Here is a 25736-nt window from a genome sequence, read left to right on the forward strand (position 1 = left end):
ATTGTAAAACAATGTGTTTTGGTTAAACCATAAAGATATGCCTGTGACTGTAGTGTTGACACTGTACAAACAGAAGTGAACATATAATCAGCATCAAATCTAGATACTTTCTTTGAATACTACTTATTTTTCTTTTTTTTTTTTTTCCCCTAGGTTAGATGTATAATGAAGATCTTTGAACAAGTGGATATACAAACTTGCTAAAGATGTCTGTTCCAAGCCAACACCGTTCTGTTATTATTAACCCTCCTCCACCAGAATACATAAATAAAAACAATAGTGGTTGTCAAACAAACCAACTTCAGTACTTACAGAGGGTGGTCATGAAAGCCATGTGGAAACACAACTTTTCCTGGCCGTTTCATGAGCCTGTTGATGCAGCAGCGCTGAATCTTCCTGTAAGAACCATTTTCGAATTGGAACATTAGTATGTAAAGTATTACAGAATTTGTGATTAAATGCTAGTTTAAAAGAGCTTTTTCTGATACAACAGATCACGGAGGACTACTTTTGCATGTGAACTGCTTTCATTAATGCAAGTCTGCAAGAAAACTGTGTGTTCTCTCTGGCTGAATCTTTGTTGGTTTGCTTTATGATCTGGGACTGTAGTAAATCAATATTTCTAAGAGATAATAAGAATGCTTAAACAGGCTTCTTGGAGTTTCTGAATGTTGGTATTCTGTCTTGTCGTCTTTTCTCCTTCCTGTTGGTTTATCCATATTTCTTGACACTGCATATGATGGGTACTTTTTTTGCCTTTGAGATTTTTAATTTTAATAAGAGACAGCCAGCCTCTTTCAATGTCAAATACTTTGATGGAAAAGCAGATCTGATTGACCCTAAGGTAGGCAGATAAATCTGTACCCACTATGACACACAGAAGTAATTATACTTGTAGTACTTCAAATCAACTTTGGCATCTTGCTCTGAAGTTTCTATAGGAATTAGACGTCCCTGCAAAAATAGGGAAGGAAAAAGACATATGGTGTTCTCATAATGCAGTGGTAGAACATTCTTCTAGGAAATATAAGATCTGATGCTTAAATTCTTATTCCGTATTACCCTGTGAGTTTTATTTATGTTACAATTTAATTGCAACAAAGTGAATTAATATAATGTCCTGTCACAAATTGTCTTAATTGAGGTATCTTTAAGCTACAGTTTTGGATCACCCCAACTTTTTCAGTCAAATGAAAACATTGGTTATTCACACAATGATATTTGAAATGACCTGGAAGATACTGCTCTTGGTAGATAAATAGAAAGGTGTTAAATAAAGCTATGGTACATTTCCTTTTATTCTTTTTATTTTTTCCTCCCCCAGCTTAAGCAAATCATATTCAGTTTTCTCAGATTCCCAAGACTTGTTCTACAAAATCATTGGTTCTGTTTAGAACAGACAAAAGCCTTTATCTGCAGCTGTTTTTTGTCACAAACTCATTTGGTCAGTTTGTCCTAAAGCACAGTCAAAGTGACTATCTTTCTGTGTCTTTTCTTACCCTTTTTCCTTCTTGGAAGAACTGTCACTTAAGGTTAATATTAAGGGTCATTCAGTCAGGGTTGTAGCAACATTTACAGCTGGCCTCAGGCCAGTTCTGCCTCTCTGGATTTCTAAGGCAGCCACTTGACTTTAAAAAGTGTGTGTTAGTTCAACGCTGCACAATAACAAGCAAACCTCTAGCTCCATGGCAAGGGCAATGAAGGTATTTTCCTCCTCTGACTCTTTTCTCCAGGTCTTACAAGATGCAGAATGGACAATACTTAATTATCTGCATTATTTTTCTTCATTTTGTTGTAGCAAATTCAACAGTCTGCACTTAAGTGTATTTAGCTTTTTTTTTTTATTTATTTCACTAAACCAGATCTTTAGGACAGCTTTAGAAGACTCTTGAAGTAGTAGTAACTTCACACAACTACAATGTATATGTAAACTTAGTGGGGGAATATTCCTGTCCTGGTTTCTTAAATGCACCAGCAGGGAACTAGCCTTGTGCTCTTAATTACAAGCTTTTAGCCCGGCTACTAAAATAATCATAATAGTTCACATTCCAGCTGTCTTTCAGTCATATTGCCACATCTTCACTAGACTAACCATAAGAAAAAAGCCAGTATAACTCAGGGGTTATTTGATCAGCAACTGTGAAAACTTGGTGGCTTCTTGTCAGTGGCTAAGTCTTTCTCAAAGTCTGTCTTCTGCTTTTTTCCCCCCCCATTCTTAAAACCATTTACCTGAAGTAGCACTCCAGTTTAAAGATAACAAATGAGAAGTACATATACTTTCATAAATACTACTACCAGTGTAGCTGTGGATCCTGTTGAAATAAATATTCTTTGGGGCTTTGAACAGTCGATGTTACATGACAGAGCGAGGAGAAAATATGAGGTGAAGTGTTCCTGAATAGTTGCTTTTGTGGTACCTATGACTATGGGGTAGAGTTTTCTTTTTAAAGAAAATATTCCTTCCAACATAATGTGATTCTCTTGAAATCTAACTTTCTTAACTAAATGTGTAAGATGCTTCATGTCTTGATACTAAAGATAGCTGTTGTGTGACTAACTCTTTCAAAATTACAGGATTATTACAGTATCATAAAGAAACCTATGGACTTGAGCACCATTAAAAAGCGTCTGGAACACAATTACTACACAAAAGCTGCAGAATGCATTGAAGACTTTAAAACTATGTTCTCGAACTGTTACATATATAACAAGGTATGCAAAGCACAACCTCTTACCAGTAACCAATTCTACTGAACAACACAAGTATGTCTAAAACCAAGCAAATTATTATTAGAGCCTGCACGAAATCAGTCTAAGGTCTTTGTAATTTCTTTGAAATGACTTTCTTTGAAAGGTGGGGTGGCTCTGTTGCTAGGACTGACTGGGGCACATAAGTGAGGTCTAGCCTGCTGTTACAACAACTGAGTGCGTAGTCTTTCCTGCACAAGGATTCTTCCAAAATCTCTGGGTGTTAGTTGCAGAGTTCATGAACAGCAAGCACTGTGTAACTGCTATATAGGTTTAAGGCTAGCAACCCTGAAGCATGCTCCATTCCTCCAACAAGTTTAAACTAACCTAACCTGAAGTATGAGCATCTCCCTGAACTTGGATGCTTGTTGGCTGCTTAGTATCTTTAAGGTTCAACAGCTTTCTTCCAAACATATGAATTTATTCAAATACGGAATGAATAATGGAGTTACAGATCTGTCCCCTTCTCTGTTTGCTATGTGAAGCATGTGGCTATAAAGCAAGTAGGACTGTGCAATGGGATAGTGGGAGAAAGAGTATATCTAATAAAGAAACTTGTACTAAAGGGAGTTGTGGGGCAAGGATGGCAAGGACTTAGACCTCTCTGGTACTGGTAGCTTGTTTCAATCTGTTGAAGCAAGATCCTATAGATTGTTTATTTTACAAGGTAGCCATCCATTATTGCAGCTTCTCCTTTACTCTGAATGTTATTGACTGTATTTTGCAGCCAAGTGATGACATTGTGTTTATGGCCCAAGAACTAGAAAAAGTGTTTATGCAGAAAATATCCCAAATGCCACCAGAAGAAACAGTAGTGATTCCCAACAAAGGAAAGAGAAAACTAAAGAAGCCAGAGGGTAAGTCCCATATTATATGTTGAATTGTTAACATATAAACCAAGCAAAAGCTGGAAATGGGGAATCCTCTGTAGCTTGTTACAATTTAACCCTGTAGCAGTTGGGTGTTCTCCACTCCTCCCAGAACACATCAAGCAAGCAACAGCATTGCTAATGCTTTAGCAGATTCAGTGCAGCCATATTTTTTACAGTACTAGCTAGATTTTCTATTTTCCACTAATAAAGTGTGTTTAAAGGGTAAAAATCAGAATTAACAGCTTTACTGGTAGTGTAACAACACATATTCACAGGCAAACTTCTGGTGAAATGCAGTGCTCTTGCTCACAAAAAGGATGATTCAATAAAGACATCTCAAACTTATGAGGGAGTTACAGAGTAAGGGCTTGAAGCAACATTGGGAAGCCTGATTGCAAGGGCCAGGTGATTAGCTGCAACATATTACTCATCACTGACTTTCTATGCCTTTTTAGTTGCTCTTATAAACTGTTTCACTCTTACAAAGTACTCATTCCTACATCTAAGCTCTCAACGTGGCCAAAGAATAAATATTTATATTGACAGAAGTAAGACTATGCAGTGCATGGAATCAGATATGCATCTCAATGGGTTAATTTGGAGACCTCCAAGGCAGTATTCCAAACTGGCCTAGAGGCACTGCTGTCAGTTGTTGGGGAAATGTTGCTATGTCTTGAAAGAGCTGCAACACTTCTTCACCCTAATCTCTCTTAATTATTTGCCTTCCAACAGCCACAGAGAAGTTATCTTAGCTAGCTCAGTTCTTACTGGACCACTTAATAGATGATCTTATTTAGCTATGCAACTATACAGCTCCTCAGGGTTTCCTGATTACTTTGCTGCCTCTTACTGCTGTTTGTGGTGTGGTGGTCCTTGTTGCTTGTAGTATCTGAAACAAATGTTTCTTCAAAATAGTATTACAGTTTGATAGATCTCTGTAGCTTTCTATTCAAGGTATATTTGAGGAGCAACACTACCTTTCAGTGATCTGATTAGATGGATATGGAAAAGCAGTGGATTTCTCAGTGCTTTCACAATAATTTGGAGGGGATTAGGAGAAAGAAGAGGACACTCAGCTGGCTTCCTGTCTTGCTACTGTATTTTAATAAAATCTCAAGCATTCATTGCCTTGACAGAATATGTTGGTTGAACAGGTACAGGTGACTCCCAGGAAAGACTTCTGTTCAGAAATGTATTGGAAGTTGAGTTAGCTTTTTAGTTCTCAAATGATTGCAACAGCTTGTTGCACTGCTTTTGTAACACAATCTTGCTGGTATTAATGCTGTTTAAGTCCCTTCATTCCTTTAGCATGCACAAATGTAGTTTGTACAAATCTTGAAATGTTGTAAGCACTTTTTGAATTGTAGATCATGCTGTTATGATCAAGGAAATATTTCTGTCCCATCTTTTGCATACTTTGGTTTTAGAGACAGATCTATACACATAGCTTATTTCCCTGTTTTAAAAAAAAAAAAAAAAAAAAAAAAGGCAATTGACTTCCATTTCAGAGAATGTCATGGTGTTGTGTAGCATTGTATTATATGAAGTAATAGGAGTGAACTTCTGTGAGAACTGAACAAAATCGGTGCTGGAAAAGACATTAGTCATCTATCTAGTTAAATCAAATACAGAAAAACGTTGGTCTAAACTGTCATCAAATCAGTGATGGAGACTTGTAATATTGATAAGCAATAAGTATGCTTAGGAAACTTGAACCTTCATGATGCAGGTTGACGCACTCTTTGCTGTTTGGTCTTTATGTGTATGTAGAAAACAGCTTGATTGTCATCTTAGCAAGAATGCTTTTACAATGTACAAGTTTTAGTGTGATGTCTCTTTAAACTTTCTGCTGAGGTTCCCTGAAACCAAATACCTGTAACTTGGTACAGTATTCTGAGGTACTAAAGGTGCTGATACCAATGTTGCTATATGTGACAATGCTCTTGTTTGTATTTATTCTTATAGTTTGGGTATGTAAGAGTGGTCCTGTTTATTTCTTTCATGATCATATTAAACAGTTGTCAACTGCAGCATTTAAGACCTAACTTTAAATTGTTCTGTTTCAAAATAACCAGAACCAGAGCAGCCCAAGCCTGGGACTTCGAATGAACAAAGCAAAATGCAGAAACATGTTGCAAGCAGTGAGCAGCCTCCTGTGATGACTCAAGAGCTACAGCAGGTTACACTAGCTCCTTTGTCTGCAGCTCAGCTGACTGCTTTAATGCCAGCTGCAGTCCCTATAACAAAAGTAAGTTTCCTCCAATAACTTTCAGAAAGAAAGGTATTGAGATTGCTCCTTCAGGCACTAACAGCAAAACCATAGGATGCATGGTTATTGCAATATATTTTCAAAACTTCTGTTGTGATAGAAGATAGTAAGAGACCTCTATTAAATATTCTAGGTCTCTACTAAATAACTGAGCCAGTACTAATTCTAGAAACTATGCAGAAATTGGCATGAGTGCTTTGTACATATTTTCTTATAAATGTGATTTTTAAAATGTTGTTCTCAAAGAAATAAAGTGAACTTTAAGGTGGTCATTCTTGAAGTGTACTATACCTCTGCAGGCTTTACCTTGATACAGAAACTAATCTTTCCTTGAGGTGTAGATAATGGTTTTTGCATTAAAATAAAGCTCTTTCTAAGTTCTATTTAATAATTTCTCACATTTTCAATGTAAATCAAATGCTTGATTCCCCAAAAATAACATGTTTGCTTAAACACTGTGTAACTAGCCTGGAAGATGTTTGTAGCTCACAAAAGCAAATCATTGTTAACTGCAATCTGAATTGTATGTAAACATCTGACATTTTAATCAGATGAACAGTCTTGTATTGACTTAGTTTTGGTCTTGCTCTCCCAATGAGGAATAGGCACATGTGCCAGGTTCTCCTATAGTGTATATTTACACTTTACTGAAGAGTCTGAACACTGATGACAAAGTACACATTGTATAGCTTCCAAACTAAATACCACCTAGGTTAAAGGAAAATATACATAAACCTTGTACATAAAGCCTTCAACCAAGCTTAAAATGAATTGCAGTAATTTTTCTCCTCCCCATGGCAGTCATCTTGTGGTAACTTCATAACCCTCCAGCTTCTTGGAGTCTTCTCAAATGGCTAAAAACTGACCACAACCTGACCTGCAGTACACCCTGTTCTTTCATCTACATCTAAGATTGAGCTTGGCATGCTGATCTTGTAATGCCTTGTAGGTTTTCCATCGAAACTTGTGGAAGTGCCACATTCTGTTCTGATTTCAATAGCTGTAAAAGTTCTGACACTTTTTAGATTTTTTTTTGTGTGTGTGTGTAATCTGAAAGCTGACCATTCTCTCACTGTTTTGGACACCTGTATTTTAGACTGTAAAATTTTCTTTTCTAGGCAAAAAATGGTGTGAAAAGGAAGGCTGACACTACAACTCCTACTACGTCAATATTCACAGCAAGTGGTGAATCTTCTGCAACATGTAATGAAAGAAAAGCTGCTAAAGCACACAGAGGTGAAAATGAATGTGTGATACCAAATAAGCTTCTGAAGAGATACTTGCCAGATTCTCAACCATCACCTAAAGTTCTTAAAAAGATTCATTTGTCAGAACAACTAAAACATTGTAATGAAATACTTAAAGAAATGTTTTCAAAGAAACATGAAGCATATGCATGGCCTTTCTTAAAACCGATAGATGTTGCATCCTTCTCACTTGGTGAGAACCAAGGGATCACCAAATGTCCAACAGACCTGGGAACCATTAAAGTAAGTATGTTTGAGGGAACTGAATTATTTGTGTGCTTGCTTGGATAACTTGTGTAATGACTGTATTTTAATAGTGTTAGCTGAAAAAGTGTCATGAAAGCTGCTTTTCCTTTGAGAGAAATAATGGGCATAGAAACCATATACAATTACCTCTCTCAACAAACTAAGCCAAGCTTGCTGAAAAAACCCTTCTAAGTCCATTGTAATTATGTGCATAGTGGGTAATCTACTTATCTGTTGAACAAGCTAATATTAGTGAGGGAACTATCATATCCATGAAGCACTTCCAAGCAGGCTGCATGTTAACTATCTTTCCATCTGTAAACACAATGCTGTTACTAATGTTCTATGAAAGGATGCACAATTCTGTAATGTCAACTTCTTCCCTCTGAATCTCATTATCCTTGGTGAAGTGCCTTGGAGCCTCAACACTGGATATTTACCTGACACCTCTCACATTTTTTGTGAAAAGGAACCCTTCTAGATGGAGATATGTGGCCAGTGCTTTTTGAACACTGGATGTGTTTGGGATTGAAATATTTAGTCAAGTTAAGATCCATCTTGGGGGGGAGTGGGGTGGGGTGGGTGTTGAATTTCAATAGTCTATTGAATTATCTTGAAAACTGGCTTGCACAATATAAAGGTTATTTCCCAATTTCTAGCCCATTACTTTGACTCAAACAACTATGGAATAGGCTTTGTATAAATACTGTGGTTAGAATCAAAAAACAAGTGCTGAGTACATGACCAAATAAAATCACCCAAACATTGTTGTCTTGACCTAATGTTGAAATTAGTACTACAAAGTCCTTACAGCAATTACAGTTAGCAAAACTGTTTATAGGAAATTCTCTTCTGAATTGTCCATTTCACAAAGTAAATGAAAAGCAGGTCTTTCCATAATGGTTCTTACAATATTTACTGTCTTGATACAAGCTGAACCAGACACTGGTTGTCAAAATTCTTGTTCCTCCTCTTTTTCTGATGATGCTCTCTACTTCTAAGCCTTAAATGTGCATTAATTTTCTTTTCCTCTAGAAGAAAATGGATAACTCTGAATATAGTGATATACAAGAATTTGCTACAGATGTTAGATTAATGTTCATGAGCTGCTACAAACATAATTCTCCAGACCATGCAATAGTTGCTATGGCAAGAAAATTTCAGGTGAGTTATCACTTAAGTCAGACTTTGAAAAAGAGTAGAACTATAAGATTCCTCTGTGGTCATCTCATGCCCTTATGTAGCATTTACTAATGTAGTTCTGGAAAACAAGCAGCAACTTCATAATGCATTTAGAAATCTGAAAAATGTGCTCAACCTCTCTGCTGTTCCCAAACCTAACTCTCTAGGATGTTTTTGAGAAGCACTTTGCCAAAATTCCTGATGAACCTGTTGCAAGTGTTCCTCTTCCACAACCTACAAGAGAAATGACAGAAACTTATTCCAGTGAGAGCAGTAAGGATGATTCTTCAGAAGGAAAATCATCTGAGGACTCTGAGCAGGAGAGAACAGTGCACCTTGTAAAGCTTCAGGAGCAAGTAAGCATTAGCACTCAATGTGTATGACAGATAATCTGTCTGATAGTGCTACTTGCAATTGTTCTAGGACTTAGCACTGAGAATCAGTATTTAAAATATTCAGTAGTACTTTGTTTTTCCTAATACAGAGCTTTATTTTTGTTTGGAAGCACCTCCAAATGTTAAGTGAATAGTGCCTCAGCCATACAAATTGATCTTAGCAAATCATTGCTTTAGTATTCTTGCCTACCATTTCTCCAGATGACTCTCAAAAAGTAAAACTGTGTTGCTGTGGTATGATGAGAGCATCCAGATACCCACTCATAGCTTAGTGGCATATTCTTCTAACAATGGTGTTTCCTTCGTATGGTTGAAGAATTCTGGTCTGACACTCAGTCTCTTTTGAACCACGTAAAAGCAAGTTGTTAAATTCTACTTCAGGAAGTTCAGTATAAAGTAAAATGGAAGGAATATCGTGCTCACACCAACGTGAAGCATGGCTTTGTTTTGCTGGCTAAGAGTGGAATGGGTCTTGCTTTTGCTTGAACATAATGCTCCTGCTGCTGTATTTATAAACTATGGTGAAAATTAGCAAATTTTTTTCTCCTTTTCAAAGGAGGGACAGTTTAGTTTCCAATATTTGTCAGAGTAGAAAATACATCATCAATTTATGCATATAGGCACAAGTGCAACCAAAAGTCTACAAGACAGCCAGCCTTCACAACAGTGAACTATTTCAGTGCGTCTAATTTCTAACATCAACCGTCCATCTTCCTTGTAATTTCTGTGAGATTCAAACAAATTTGTGTTAGGCCTTTCACTGAAACTGTTAGTATGTTCCAACTAGCCATTTTGTATCACAAAATGTCTGGGGTTTATGGGTCAAAGATGCACAAGCACAGTCTCACTAGCCTAATTCAGTAATGCTGTAGAGGCCTAAACTAATAAGGCACTTAAATACTTTCCAAATGCTTGAAACTAAAGAGAGGCTGCTGGATACTCCTACAGTGATTTTTTTTCTTTCTTTATTTTTCACAGAATGCTAGAAGACATATGCTGTTAGAAATGTCTGCATAAAATAAGTAGCTTTACATCTTCTATATCCATAGCCTGTGACTAATCTATAATATAGTAAGATGCTTAGAAAATAAACATAATTTGGAAAGCAAACTTCCTATTAATATCCACCCAGCTACCACAAATCTCCTGTGATAGTTAGGACAAATTTATTGTTCCTCCTACGTTGCCTAAGATTATCAGCATTTTTTTGTTTGCTTTTTGATAGATTAAAGCTGTTCACCAGCAGTTGCGGTCTTTGACCAAAGCATACTTCCCTAGACTGAAAAATAAAGAGAAGGCTAAAAGGGAGAAAAGTAAGAACAAGGAAGAAGTTAAAATCAAGAGCCTGATTCAAAAGAAGAAAAAACTAAAACATAAGAAGCAATCTAAGAAAAAGATGTCTTTAAACATGTGAGTGTGGGGGACTTATGTGGGTGTCAAATTATTTTAAACTGCTGTTACTGACATATACTTTTTTTTCTTGCAGTCAATCAAAGACAACCATGCAGCAGGTCTTGTTGGCACAGAAGTCAGAAGATGAAGATGGTGCCAAGCCTATGAATTATGATGAAAAACGACAGTTGAGTTTGGACATAAATAAACTTCCTGGAGATAAGCTTGGAAAAGTAGTCCATATAATACAGGAAAGAGAACATTCACTGAGGAACTCTAACCCTGATGAGATAGAAATAGACTTTGAAACTTTAAAGGATTCAACACTCAGAGAGCTAGAGAAATATGTGGCAACCTGTTTGAGGAAGAGACCAAGAAAGCAGCAGGGTATGTAGCATTAAAAAAACAAACAAAAAAACCCCATCAAACAAAACCCCAAACCCACCCCACAACCTAGACTTGTTTTCTGTTTTGCTGCAATGTTAACTTCTGTTTCACATGCAGCTAAAAAACCAACCAAGTTAAAAGAACAACTTAATTCTGAGAGGAAACAAGAGCTGGAGAAGAGACTACTGGATGTCAGTGGTCAACTAAACCCAAAGGAGGAGAACTTGAAGTGTAAACTGGCCTTTATTCATTTGCAACAGAAATAGCTTAAAGTGGTATTCTCCCCTTGGCCTTTTGTACTGTTATTCAGCTGGGGACTTTCTCCTCAGAACAGCTGAGGTCTCTAGCAATGGGAAGCTTCTCTTAAGATTCTTCTTATATTGAGTGAGCTGGGGACACAGCAGCAAATGTGGTCAGTTACTTCTGTCTAAAACATCTTCCTTATTCTTGCATCTAATCCTTTATTACAGGTAAAGAGGATAACAGCTTCAGAGCTTAAGGGATGCTGAACACCTTCTCCCTCATGCTGACATGTGAAAGCAGAGTGGGGAAGGAGTGTCACACAGTCTATGTATTTGCAATTCACTTTCTGTGGCCTAGAGATTCAAGAATAACAAACCCTAGTTATATTTGTTAGATTGATGGCATTAGTGAGGCTGCATGCTAGCAAAACCTCTGCATCAGTGCCAGGTGTGCTGTGTTGCCTTCATTTTAAGGAAATGTCCTAGGAGAATCAATTCCGTTTTTCAGGCAATAATGTGTTTTGGTATCAAAGCTATAAATTCAGTACATACTTGAGCATATCTACGCTTACTGATAGTTCATGTCGGATCAATGCAGCTGACACTACTGTTCCTCGCTAAACTAGTGAGTGCTATTATTGCCCTCTATTAGATATCTATTAAGCTCCTATGTAAAACCAGTTAGTTGAAATGACAGAAACAGCTCTGCAAGACACAGGCTTGCATCCAGCATTAGCTCAGTCAACAGTCTTCCTGTCTGGTATATATGATGGGTTGAAAACTTCCTAGAAAGAAAAGCTTAGAGGCAGCTGAAATCAATAGCAAAGGATATGCTGGGGGGAGAGGGAGGAGGCAGACCATGGTATCTTTACAACTGTCATCTGGCTTGTAAACGAGGAGGAGCTTAAGCTGGTACTTAACAAAAACTTGTGTCCAGGGAAACAGGTATCCATTTTTAAAGCTTCCATCAGAGCAACACACCTTGAAAAAGCTTTTTCACTGCAAAATCACTATAAACTGAGTTAAATCAACCCTGCAGATGCAAAATAGTCAGATGGTGGGGAGGTGGCAAAAGATTACAATTTTGGAGTACATATGGCTTGAGAAAGAAGAGAGTTGGCTACAGATAGACTTCAGCATGCAAGTCTGGCAGCAGCAGCAAGCACAGAAACAGGCTGTTAGCAGCAGGAAAATTTACAGGGGAAAATTTCTTGAATTTTGTCTTAAGACAGCACAGATTTAACCTACTTTAGGATTGTAAATTGTGTGATTACAGCTCTTCCTTGGCTATTTCATTCATTCAGCTAACTTGCTGCTGGTAAATCTCCCTCTGTAAAGGTCTCAAATCCACTGCTCAGTGTGTGCAAGGAAATGGCAGAAGAGAAACTGTTAAATGGGAGAATAGATCCAACAAGGTTGATCCTAGTCTTGTATATGTAAATTGCTCTACTGCAGGTTGTTCTAAATTCTTTCTTTTTCTTCTGCAGTTGAAAACAATGCTGAGTCCAGTATTGGACCAAGCAGACTGAGTGACAGCAGCAGCTCCTCGGACTCTGGCAGCAGCACTAGCAGTGGTTCTAGCTCTTCAGATAGCAGCGACTCTGAATCAGGTCAGACAGCTTCCTCTTGTATCTGTGCAGGCAAAACATCTACCGCCTTAGTTAGCATCTACTGTTCTACATGCTTACCAAGGATTTCAGTTATTCTTGTAGGTTTGCTCCATGTTTGAAGGCTCAATTCAAGTGCTATTACATGAATGTCTTCACACTGAGTTTGTAGGTTAAAAAAACCCAACCCAAACCAACAAGAAATCAAACACCACAATGACAACAAACCACTACAGCGTCCACCCAGTGAATGGATGTTCAATGAAAGACTTCAGAGACCGAAATCAGATAGCAAGAGGTCTGTGTATCTAACAGAGACTTGACAATTGGACTTACTCTTGTGGTTTTGATTCCTTTTTGAAAGTGTGATTTACCTTATTTTCATCTTCTGGGCTGCAGCATGAGGGTGCCTTACCTTGTGGGTAAGGCTTAGTCCCTAAGGGACAGAAGTGCCAAGAGCACTGACTGTAGAGCCAAAATCTACCCTGGTGCCTAAGCTATCCCAAGTTTGTTCAAGGGACGTTGTAGTGCTGCAGCATCAGGGTATCGGAATGCTGTTTCTCTCTGTACACAGAATTCTCTTCAGTTTTCTAGGATAGATCTGCCAAACTAGAGGTCTACAATGTAGATATTGGTATGAGGTAACAGTGTAAGGTGAGGAGGTTGCTCGGTCATTTGCAGTGTGGGGAAGCAAGCACAGTGAAATCGTTGATGGCAGCAGAGACCCTGATCCTGTAGGAGTCTTTAGGATTTTTCTTTTTTAGAGAAGTTCTCTGAACACATCAAGCTGAAGTCAAAGTATTCAAGATAAGAATATTCCTTTCACTGAGGTTTGGCTCTCTAGGTACAACTGCAACTCACATCTTGTATGTGTGAATAATGAAACATATGCAAATGACTGATCTATTTCCCCACCCACCTCACTGTCTTTACAGTTACAGAAACCTGCTCAGAACAATCTGGAGCCAGGCAGAACTATCCAAAGTCTATGGAAAAGCCTAAGGTAAACTAACTGGAATGGATATAACATTTTTGCCCCAAAGTTGTTACATACAGTAGTACTGGAAATGACACAACTTTATCAGGAAATAATGAATATGGCTTGAATGCTACTTGTTCTGTAGGACTGACTTAATGGAGATTTAAAATCTGCTGTGTGTAAAAGTAGCTTATGTATCTGTATAGAAACTGATGTACTGGAAGAGACTTACTTTTTACCATCATTGCTGGGTGAAGGTGAAGGAGAAAGGAAAAGATAAGGGAGGGAGAATGATCCACACACACCATACTTTCACCCCACCCACCCCCAAAAAAGAAAAATCCTCTCCAACTTGATCTTTGAGTATAAATTGACCTAATAAACAGTGCAAGCCCCACTTAAATATTTTTTTCTTTATCTATGAATAACCTCACTTCTACATCTGAAAGTATATAAATTGTACGACACACTAGTTGTTTTCAGGATGCTTTATATTACTTATTATTGTGGTACTATTATCAGAAACAGCAGTTTTATCTATAAATATTTTTTAATATCTCTAATATTGAACTGGTCTAGTCCTGTATATACAGTGGGTGTTAAGTCTTGTCGGAGTGAGCTGCCTTTCACAATTTCCCTTGAAGCTACCAGAGATAGAGACCTTGGATTTCAAAGCAAGATCACAGTAAAGCCTTCATTCTTCTTATAGGCTTGCTTTCACTTGAAGTGCTTAGCTGGATACAGGAAACTAGGCTGCAGATTTATTATTCAGCTGTTCCTTCTGCACCTTCATAAGCAAAGACTGAGGGGAGGAATTATGCAACACACTTTTTTGTTTAAATATGCAGCCTCTACAGTGACAGAATGACAGCAATAAACTTGAGAAAACGGGATACAGGAATTAAGCTTCAGTTTGGTCAGTCATAACAGCCTCTAACTGACTTTCTGAGTAGCAGCAAACATCATACTTCAAATTCTCGCATTACCCTTTGTTCTCATGAATTTTCTGTATCTGTCAGATGAAGGCAGTGTCACTTTACCTCATGGGTTTTTGTCATCTAAACTCTTAGAAAATGCTAGATGAGTATCACAATACAAGGACTGCTGAATCCTTTAAACAGTGGAAATGGGGGTGGTTTTGAGAAAAGGGGATCCAATAGCTATGAAAATCGAGATTTGGCTGTATTAACTACTGCAATCTCTTTGTAGAGAATACCACGGTGTTTACAGAGGACATCCTGCAATGCTGTTCTGCAAGAACAGCCCTCATCTCTTATTAGTAGCTTGCAAAATCATGGATCATCTGAACTCCAACAGTCACCTCCCAATGTACTGCAGAGGCTTCAGCCTTTACAGAATAGATCACTTAAACCATCAGAACAAAATGCCCAGTATCTCTCAGGTAACATCTTTATGGCAAGAATTGTGGATAGATTTGACTGCTGAGGAAAGAAGGGATAGCAGGACTAATGTTTTTATTGCCCAATAAGCTTATCTTGGGCTTTCAGAGATTATCAAGTGGATAATAGAAAAAGATCTTGCAGGATACGGATTATAAAGAGCATGGTGTAAGTAAAATTGTGGCAGGATGGAGGATTGGCTAGGGTTTCAGATTCCTGGGGCACTTGTGGTGGGGCAGAACAGTATTAAAACAGGAGGAAGTATTCATACCTCCCTCTGAGATGGAAAATGGTATCTTAATGAACCTAGGGTTGCAGGAAGTGCTGAACACCTTAAAACAGGAATTAGATGGTGAAAACCATCACCACCACTTTGTTTATGTCTGAAATCCCTGTTAGCTGAATTTAAGGCTTGGTGCCATAGGCCATCTGAATTGATTGTTGTTGTCTCAACATATCAAATATTAAGTTGCTTAGAAACTTGATTCAAGGAGCTTTTCTTTTCCCTCCCTCACTTCAAAAGGTGTACTAATTTCAGACGTAAGATTTTGGTAAAAGACAGCTTGAGCTGGTAGCTGATTAACTGATAAATCGATTAAAAACTAATCAAAAATAACTGCCTCATTGTGCAGCTAGGATACATATCTTCATATCCAGTTAATTCAGAGATCTAAACAGTGACCTGATTCTGAGATGTAGGTCTGCTCTTTGCAAGTTTGGGGAAATCATATACTCCTTCTTTCTCAGGTATAATATCAGCTGTATCTGCTCTGCATGATGCTCCAGACCAGCAAACAATTCAGTGTATTCCAAGGACAAATAAGTCTTCTGTCACCCAGTGCACACATGCTCTTCTAGAGGTGAATACATGCTTCTCTTCAGTGCATTCACTTCAAATAACTTCTTTAATGCATGTTCTTGTTTCTTTAAATAAGATCTAATATATTCCAGGCTTGAACTTGATGCAATGAAGACCACTTAAGGTTTGCAACAAAACCTCTATCTAAAACCCCACTAAAAAAGTGATTCTTATCCTTTAACAGGGCATCAATTCATTGCCTGTCAGCTGCAACACAAAAGGAATGATTTTTGGCTGATCAATAAATCAAGTTTACAATGTACTATAATGGTTATTTTATTTATTTTTAAGTTCTATAGCTTAAACTTAAGCAACTCTTGCACACTTATAGGTTAAATCCCACCCTGTAAACACACAGTTTCAGTGTTCATGTTTTCTAGAAATACCAGTCTCGTAAGCTCAGTAATACTCTGAAAATTCTAGGAGCTATCCTGGAAAAGCATGTTGCTCTTTCTTCCTGTTCCTAAAGCCACGGAAACTGAGGCTTTCAGGATCATAGATGAGGTTGTGGAATGTTTAGATACTGTTGATTTCTGTCTCAATACATTCTTGGAGAGTATTCTGGTTAGAAGAGCATCTATGTTACAAAGGAAGTTATTGATGTTACTGCAGCAGCATGATCGCTTCCATCTTAAGATGTTTATCTTTCCCAACATGGTTTCAAACAAAGCTGCTTTAGCCAGGTTTTAAGTTTTTATTTTCTAAAATGGAGAAAAACTACCTCTTGAGTCTATGAGCACAAGAATGTGGCCTGCAAGAAAGGAAGAAAAGCATCTCTCCCTTTCCCATTTGCATCCACTATCCAAGGCAGCAAGCAGTATATATTACGACTCAGGTTTGTGCAACACCTTATCCAGTTCAAGGGGATTACTACACGGTCTTTCACAGAGAAAACCTACCACTGAACTGAAGCAATACAGCTGACCTTCACCCTGATCCATAAGCTAGAGAGGAGCAACTGGCTTTACAACAGTAAAAGCCGGCTTCTATTACATTGTACCACGTTACAGGCTAAAAAGCCTATTCTACCACCTCCATTGCTTGGGATCCTCAAGCAGTTAATGTTCTAAATCCAAAGTGTTAATGCAAGAACTTGCTTTAACTACCATAATATGAATGAAATTTTATTCTTCCCTGGTGTTCACAGAAGCTAGATCTGCAACAATTTGCTGCTGTAAGCTCTTAAATCTGTAATCTAGCTGCTATATAATGAGAATCCACATACTTAAGACTTCAAAATATGTTCTGAAGTGCTAACTTTATCTTCTAGGTATCTGACACAACTTCGCAGGTTGACGGTGTTGATTGGAGTAAGCAAGCTGAGAAAACAATACACCTAGACAAATCAAATAAACCTCAAAACAAGGCCACTGAGAGAACTGCTGATTCAATATCCATAAATCAAGAACAAAGTATGTATTGTCATAATAAAAACTGTAACTGACATCAAGGCTGAAAAGTTAAAAATGTATATGAAGCTGGTTTAAAGAAATAAAATGCTGAATACTTGTACATTAATCAGTTTGTAGAATAATGGAGGGGATGCAATTTTTCCTTGCTCGTTCTTTTTCTTTTCAATTTCTTGCTTTTTAAGAAAAAAAAATTAAATGGTTGGTTCTTGTTCTGTGTTAAAATGTATAAAGCAAATGACTTTTTGATTTAAGAACTTAGCTTTCTGTATTTAGTACTAGGCATATGTAACCCAGTCTTCCAGGAAGTCTGAGAGAACCAATATTCCAATCTGTTGAACTTCACAGGCCTTTAAGCTGTCTTCTGCTGAAGGTGCATGGAGCTCTCTTCTCAGGGCACTTTGCATGTATTTTGACTTACCATCTCCAGCCCTTGGTGATAAGGATCTGACAGTAAATCAATGTCAAATAGGCTTTCACCATGGAACAAACTTGCAATTATTTCAAGAACACAGGTTCCCTGAAAGCTGCATTTTGCATAGAGACACATCAGACTTCATACATATTTCAAACTAAAGAACTCTGAGCTGGACATTGACCATCCAAGCTGAGAGTCTAGTGTTGCCAGACATGATTGGTTTGGTTCCTCCTTTACTCTTTCCTCTCTAGACTACCTGTATAGGCTTGAGTGGGGAAGGGAACAAGCTTCTGAAAACTTGATGAAATTAAAAGACACAGCCTTTGTGCTGATTAACTCTTTAATTCTTGCCAAAAGCAACGCTGGGTACTTGAGTTGCTTTAATACAACTCTAAAAATGGACATTTAATTCTTCAAGATGTTCTATTCAGCATTTTCATGGTCTTAACATACCTTTTTATAAACATACTGACCCACTTTATTTAGACTTGTAGCAGCTGAAGCTGGTACAAGTTTCCACGGATTCAGTTCACAATCTTCACTTACAAAGTTTTGATGCTGCCTAAAACTTCAATTCCTGTCCTATATACTGCATGACTGTAACTATCCAGATCCTGCTGTTATCTTAATATGTTAAAGGGCTTAGTTAGAGATGTGTTATGGAGCTTAAATTTGAGGGAAAAAAAGCATAGCCAAAACTACTGAGAAAGCTTGTTCCCTTCCATACTTACTGTTTACTGCTTAGTCTTTATTCTTAACTTTCCCATTCCTAATATTCATTTGATTTGTACTGTTTCTTTCTCCCTTTTTTCAAGGGACAGTTGTGTAGATAGTTGTAGAAGAGCTCCTGTGTTTAATATGAGAACAATCCAGTAATGAAACTGCCTTTGAGTACACCTGAACTTCAGCATTATATTGCATAGCAGAGCTTTTAACACTGTTATGTGAGTTTAGTTATCTGGTGGTGTTTCACTGTTCTGGCAATGATACATGCCCCAGCTGTGCACTATGTTATTTTGGCTGTTCCACTATTAACTCCTGTAGAAAACTGGAGTGGAGGGGAGAATACAGGATTGTGGCTTTTTTTTTTTTTTTTTAAACAACAATAAAAACTTTGCTAAACTGGAACTGTTGTAGGGCCTGTAACCTACTGATAGTTCAGAGGGTGCTCAGTAATTGATGTTTCTACTTAGATCAAACCAGGAAAACTAATTTTAGAACTAGATGCTTAGAGCAACTTGTTGAATTTTGTAGAGAATCCCACTGTCTCAGGCATTTCTGTGAGGTTACCTGCATCTCTGAAACAAGAGTTCTTGATTTTAGACTTGTGACACCTCTGGTATGGGTGCAGGCTGGGTGTATTGCTGAATTCAGTGGTGGCTTGTTAAGAAGCTTGATTTATGAAATTGGTGACCACAAGTTTCTCTTCAGATTAAAAATCAGTGTGTCTCAACAAGAGGTTCTATGAAGGCTGGCATTGCTGTAAGTAGCTCTAAAAGGCATGCTTTGATTCCCATGCCTGCCAATACTTTTGACACAACCTCATATTCCTGTATTATACAGAGAGTTTTAAGACAGACATGACTATAAACTTAAATTCATCTTAAGTTTGCCTCAGGTAGCTCTTCACAGGTATAATGGCTTGATCAAATTGATCTGAACACTGGGATTAGACATTTTTGGGTATGCGAAGCTCTTGCTTTATTTTGGTGTATTCAGTGCTCAAGACTGTCAAGCTTCTTATATGAAGATTCAAGATGCCTGTACAAATATAACTTATGAAAGAAAGAGGCCTATTTTATTAAGAGGAACACTTAACACACTAGTCCTCTACTCTGGAGGAGAACAAGTCTCTGATAACAGAATTTGATCTAGGTAGACTTTGCTTAATGGGACTTGGAATCCATGAGAATGGACATATCAGGATTTGGAACTCTCTTCAATAGTACTGGAGGCTTCAGAGGTTATTCCACTGTACCATAAAAAGTCTCCTGCTCACTTGCAATTATACCATCTCCCAGGCACTGCGGGAGGGCATAGGGTAAAAGACAGGGATTGTTCTTGTCTTGACTTCTGGAAGTTATGAGGTTGCCCTGAGAACCCCTTTTATGACAAAGTAGCTGGAGCTTTGATACTCTGTCTTCAGCATTCTAGATTCAAACATGTAGAACTTTATCCTTTGCATAAAAAACCCCACCCATAATGTTATCTTAAGTTTCCTATTAAACATTTACTTAAATACCGAAACATCTCAAACCTCAGAAGAGGATCTTTGCTGAATTATATATATATATCTATATCTATATCTATTGTTAATATCTGGTTCTAAAAGAGTGGCTTCTTCCTAATACACCTAGATTTTCATCCCAGAAGCTCTTATAAGGGAATATAATGAAGGTAATACACAAGATAAAACAAAACTACCCTACAATATGTGGCTTTTGTTAACAGTATGCTATCCTGGCTGGTCCCTAGCATTACAAAAGTCCATTTTCAGGCTTACCATAATGACTGTAGGAAATTGTATCTATTCCTGTATTTGGGAAGTTTTTTTAAGTCTTAAAAAGTTTGGCAAAAGTGCTTTTTTCACACAAAATAGTAAGGATCTTCTACAGTAACACAGCATATCAGAATTGTAATTAATTTAATATTGACAAAATAGCACTTTGCCTATGTAAGTGTTGGGGGATTTTTTTCCCCTCACAGGTAACAAAGAGGTAACAGCATGGAGTATTTGTACATCATGTAGGCTACTGGCAATGTGATGACTAGCCTTTACTGGCTGACTTATTTGTTGGGGTTTTAAAAAAAAAAAAAAAAAAAGAAATAGGTTGGAGAGCCTTAGACAAAATGAGTTTACATCATGAATGAGGTACTCTTAAATAATGCTGGAATCAAAATGGAAGAGGGTTGGGTAGAGAGGGGATGGGAGGTAAGCAAGTAGCAAGGTGCTGTGTTGAGACCACCTGACCCAGCTTTTGGGGTATTCTGCTGGGACCTCTCTTAGAATTAACCAGAAGTTAACCTTATCTGTAGTTGAGCTTAACCTTTCCTTCCCCTGCCCCAAACTGGAGAGAAGTGGCCCAGTTCAACTTAAGCTTAGGAGATGTTTGGGAAAATTTCTATCGTTCTGGACCAAATACTGGTAATAAGAGAAAAACAGCAGTGTAAATTCTCAAGTCAATTTCTGGAATGACTAAATCTTTATCACTTAAATTTGAGCAAACATAATCCATAACATCAACATGAGTGAAAATCTTCTTTATTCTTCCATCAGGTCACTGTACACCTAATGATAAACCTAATGGTAAAAACATGCTAGAGCCAAAATCCAAAATTCTTTCAAGAAAGGTAAGTGTTTCTCAAGTCCTGTTCTAGGAGAAGAGCTTGGGTATACTTAAGATCAATAATTCCCTGTCCTGAGATCTCTGAAAATCTGGTCTTTTATGATTGAAATATTTAGTGTCTGATAAGTCTTGGGCATTGTTATAATCTGTACAGATTTATCTCATTTCTAGTACTAAAACCAGACAATATATGAACTCTGATCACTTCAGAATGTAAAGGATATAAGATTAAGTTAAAAATAACATCTATTCTGTTATTAAAAATATGGCTTATCTCATTTAAATATTTCAACAAGGAACCTAGTATTCCTTGATCTTGATCTTGTTCTAATATTCAAGCTATTAGTGTGTTTTGCCTTGCTGATCCAGTAACAAAAATAAGAGTAGTGTGGAATATAGCCCTGGGTGTTATTGAAAAAACTGTTCTGAAACAGGACAATACACTTCTGATGATGTTATTACAATTGAGAAACAAATAATCTGAAGTTTCCTAGTATTTCCTAGCATAAAATAGATTATCTTAAATGGAGGAACAGATTAATTTTCTTACCTATTATTTAAATTTTTCTGTGGTAATCAGCTATTTAAAAACATCAAATCAAAATTACTAGTCTAAATAATTGATCATGTCAGCCTCTGGACCTAAAAAGTTTTTATATAGTCCATTGAATTAAAATATTTCTTGGATTTTTCTGTAGGCACTTAACTTTCGGAAAGGTATTAACTAATTTAATGAATTTAATTTCAAAGATACATACTTTTTTCATAATTGTGTGATCTACTAGAAGCACTGCTTCCTGAGAATACTGGTTTTACGTTGTGAAGAAAACGCCACTGGGGGCGGAGAGGAGAGGAAAACAAAACTATTTAAAACAAACAAAACCTACAAGCCTAATACAAAACTATTGTTATGTAAGGATGATGTGTAGAAATGAGACAGATGTTCTCACAATATTGTCAGTGGACCTTGCATAAGCTCAGTCTTGTGAATTCATGGTTTTTTGAATTAAACAATGGAAAGGTGGGCGTAAAGGATTGGGTGAGAACAGCTACAAACACTAACAATTTTTAGCATATGACTAAAGAATTTCAAATTTGATGAGAAAACATATTGGTCTGTTTAGATTGTTGTATTTGCACTCATGTTCTGCCAAAGTAAGGATATTTTGTTGTAGATATTCCTAAAAAGCCCAGTCAAAACAACATTGTGCTAATATAAGAACTAAGCAGATAATAGATGATTAATAGCTGTAGAGTATTTTTGCCTCTTTCATGTTTTCTTTTTCCTAATAACTTCAGGATACAGGATTTAAGAATACAGATTCCTGGGTAAGCTTATGTAAAACCATGATGCTCCCAGCTCCGATAAAAACATCTGCTGAGAGCTTCAATCAGTTCAGGAAAGCAGCATTAAAGAAGAGAAGTGGGCAAGCACAGGAGTTGAAAAGGCTTGCACCAGAGGCCAAGAGGGAACTGCAAAACCTTTCTCAAGAAAAAGAGAGGTTTGTAACCACATATGTTTAAATAGTATTCTATTTTTTTGGCTTCTGTGATACTGGGTGTCTTAGTTATTCAGGAACAAGTGGTTTGGATTAGGTAAATGCCATGTGTCAATTGAAGGGGGTGAGCTGTACTACTCTAAGTACAACTGCATATCCAAAATGCACAAAAGTGCTTTTTCCCTTGCAAATAAGTATAATTTCAGCAGTCAAACTTCTTGGGTACTTTATTTTTTCTTTTGTCCCTGGGAACACTCAATCCTCGGGTCATGACCAGAATTCACACCATCTTCAGGGTCTTACTTTCCTATATCTGCAGCCAGGAAAATCCCCATCTTGCTGCTATCATAAGGGGAAGCAGGATAACATGATCTTCAAGAACTTGGTTTGAACGTAAGCTAAAGAAGTTCCAGGGTACGCTACTTCAGACAGCAGTATTCTTTGCATTGCTGTAGAGAAACATATTCAATAAGCTACTGCTGTAGTATTCTTCCCTAGTTGTTTGCCACCGCTGTTTTAGTGAGTGCCCATATATGTATCCCAGTCTGACGTCTCTTATTATGCTGAGTGGGATAAGTAACTGCCTACTAATTACTGCATTGCAGTAGTATTTTAAATTGCTGTTTGCCACTTTTTTTAAACTCTGTTTTCTGTAATATTTCCCTCTTCTGTAGTCTTGATTATTTTTTTTTCTTGTCTGTTTAACCCTGTGAAAGATTGTCTGAGCTGATTCATAAATCCTCCTGCCCCTACCCATCAATGGCTGTATTAGAACAGGTCACCTGTTTGCAGTGTACTGTTTTAATAAACAGAGCATTTGAGAGACTTAAGAGTACACTCCTTGTTCAAAAAGTATAGTGAACAGTCCAGCCACCTTCAGCTACTACAGGTTTCTGCAAAGAGGAACCCAGTCATGTAGCTCTATGGAATAAGACTTTACAGATGCTTGCCTGAAGTTAGTGAAATCTATCTCAAATAACTAGTTGAAGAGGAAAAAGGTAGAAGCAAAACATCATGGGCCAAGAAAGTAACAGAAAATTAAGTGTGTATGTCTTTCAAAGAAAGTGCATATAAGTTTTGTATAACATATATATAAATCCTGTGTGCATATAGATTGCAAAAGAACACAGGAAACCTTAACCTACTACAGCCCAATTGCATGGACATAATTTTTGTGAGGGGAAATTAGTATGAATCAACTAAATTATTTGCAGAATTCTGTTTAGGTGCAAAAGCTTGTTATGAAGAAAAGGAAGAAACAACTTTTATTCTATACTGATCTCTTCTCCTGTCTGTAAAGGGGACATGAAGGCACAGTATTGAATGCCATGGCAAAGACAGACTGTGAGCCCCAAAAAGAAGAGCATAAGAGCAAACAACTGCCTGATGTTCAACAACATACTCTCGTTCAAGACCGTAACTTGGCTAGAAAAATGGAACAAGAACGCAGGAGGAGAGAAGTAGTAAGTTGTTGACTCTTGCCAGATGATTTTATTTCAGCTTTAGGGAATAAAAAATGTTAGCACAGGTCCTTACAGATTACAAGCAACAGAAGTACGCTACCTGAAGAGTCAGTCCAGAAAATGAAATAGGAAACTCAAAGCAGGTATTCAAGTGACGCAATATGCAAAACTATCTGCTCAGTCCTATTGCTCCCATAAGCTTTAAATAAATGCATGGAAAAATAAAATTTTAAAGAGGAGCTCTTGCCCCCTGAATAATTTCAAACCTCAAGTCTTGCAAGCAGCCTATACTCTCCAACATATTCTGTGTCAACAAAGTGCTAGTCATACTGTTCTGGTCTGAAATATCAAAACTGAATCTTTTAAACTAACGGTTTTATTGGTGTAGGTAATGAATGTTTTTTAATTGCTACTTTTTTTTAATTATTTTTTTTTTTAATAAATTCATAACATTGTACAGTGGAATGTAAGAACTGCAGTGTGAGGCCATGCTAGATTCAGATAAGGTCTACTGATGCTTTTGTCCTGTTCCGCTCTTTTCAGAGGGGGTTTCGACAACATGCATGTTCAAACTTGTAATAGTGGAGGAAGCATACGCTTTTGGGGAAGAAGCTTTGCAGTTTTTTTCTTAAATATTTATTAAATATTTGACCTCCATAATATTTATTAATGACTGTTCTGAAAATACACTAATTTGCTTTCTTGCAGATGGCTTGTTTAATTGATATGAATCTGCAGAGAGAGATTATGGCATCTTTTGAAGAATATCTTGAAAGCTGATGTTAATGTCAATGCTACTACAATCTGTACAACGTTGAAAATGTACTAGTTACAAACTTAAATGTTAAGACCACTTTAAAAAGTATGTAAGCTCCTCTAAAATGCTTGATAGATAAAGCTTGTTCATTAACACTTGAAGCATCACAAGATTTTTCTGCTGCTTTATAATATGTGTAATCCAGTATGCTACACAGTGGAACGTAGTTGTTCTTTAGATTAGTTTCATATGTTATGTATATAAATAAGAAAATATCATATTCTAGACTTTTTTCTCATTTTTTTTAAAAAACTTTTTTTTCAGAAACACTTGAGGATCTGTTATACTGAGTAGAGCCAAATTCTTGCTGGACTGTATTAAGTCACAGCATACTAAATATGCACCTATAGAAACTACTTTAAGGTCTCATCAATTATGTGATTGCTATTAAGACCATTACTTTACTATGACACACTTGCACAGCATCTGGGCTGTGACAAAAGACCTCAATAACAGTGATAATTTCTAAAGGGTGTGCAACAGTATTTGTAATAGTGAAAAAACATTTCCTGGAACTGTAATTTCAGCAGCAAATCCTGTATACTTGCATGTTGTAAGGCCCAGACATGTTGATCTTCTGTTTATTTTATGTTAACATAACGTTTCAGTAAGGATGTAAGCATGTTTGCCAGATAGTTCTGGTTCCTCACAGAAAGAAATTACCTAAAACATCCCACTTCTGGCTCCAGTTTGAAAGGCTTTCTGATTAATGCAAGATTTTTTTAATGTTGGAATACTTATCTGAAGTAGCAACTAGAGTGTAAAAACCCTGTGTTATTGTTGATTACATATAGCTATCTCAAAATAAGTACAGGACTAATCAAAAATTATTTTATAGAATTAATACCAACACACAATGTGTATTACATAAATGTTGGGTGGAAGGGGCCCCCTTGAGATCGCCTAGTTCAGTGGTCTCCAAAACTTTTTCATCACATAACCCATCATTTAAAAAATT

The 25736-nt window shown here is 37.1% G+C and overlaps 1 protein-coding gene across 1 annotated transcript; it reads left to right on the top strand.

Annotated features, from left to right (window-relative positions):
• The first annotated feature begins 206 nt into the window (after window positions 1–206).
• Window positions 207–25736, top strand: BRDT (bromodomain testis associated). The gene is made up of 19 exons (XM_026854186.1): window positions 207–398; window positions 2575–2712; window positions 3476–3605; window positions 5696–5868; window positions 7008–7379; window positions 8418–8546; window positions 8732–8920; window positions 10185–10369; window positions 10446–10738; window positions 10856–10969; window positions 12468–12590; window positions 13529–13590; window positions 14776–14968; window positions 15714–15826; window positions 17096–17237; window positions 20930–21003; window positions 22299–22501; window positions 23799–23961; window positions 24670–25736. The coding sequence occupies exons 1-19, from the start codon at window positions 207–209 to the stop codon at window positions 24739–24741; spliced, it is 3060 nt and encodes a 1019-aa protein (XP_026709987.1). The 3' UTR covers window positions 24742–25736.

This window comes from Athene cunicularia (genome assembly GCF_003259725.1).
Source record: "Athene cunicularia isolate RWA chromosome 8 unlocalized genomic scaffold, athCun1 chr8_part1, whole genome shotgun sequence".
Taxonomy (NCBI): Eukaryota; Metazoa; Chordata; class Aves; order Strigiformes; family Strigidae; genus Athene; species Athene cunicularia.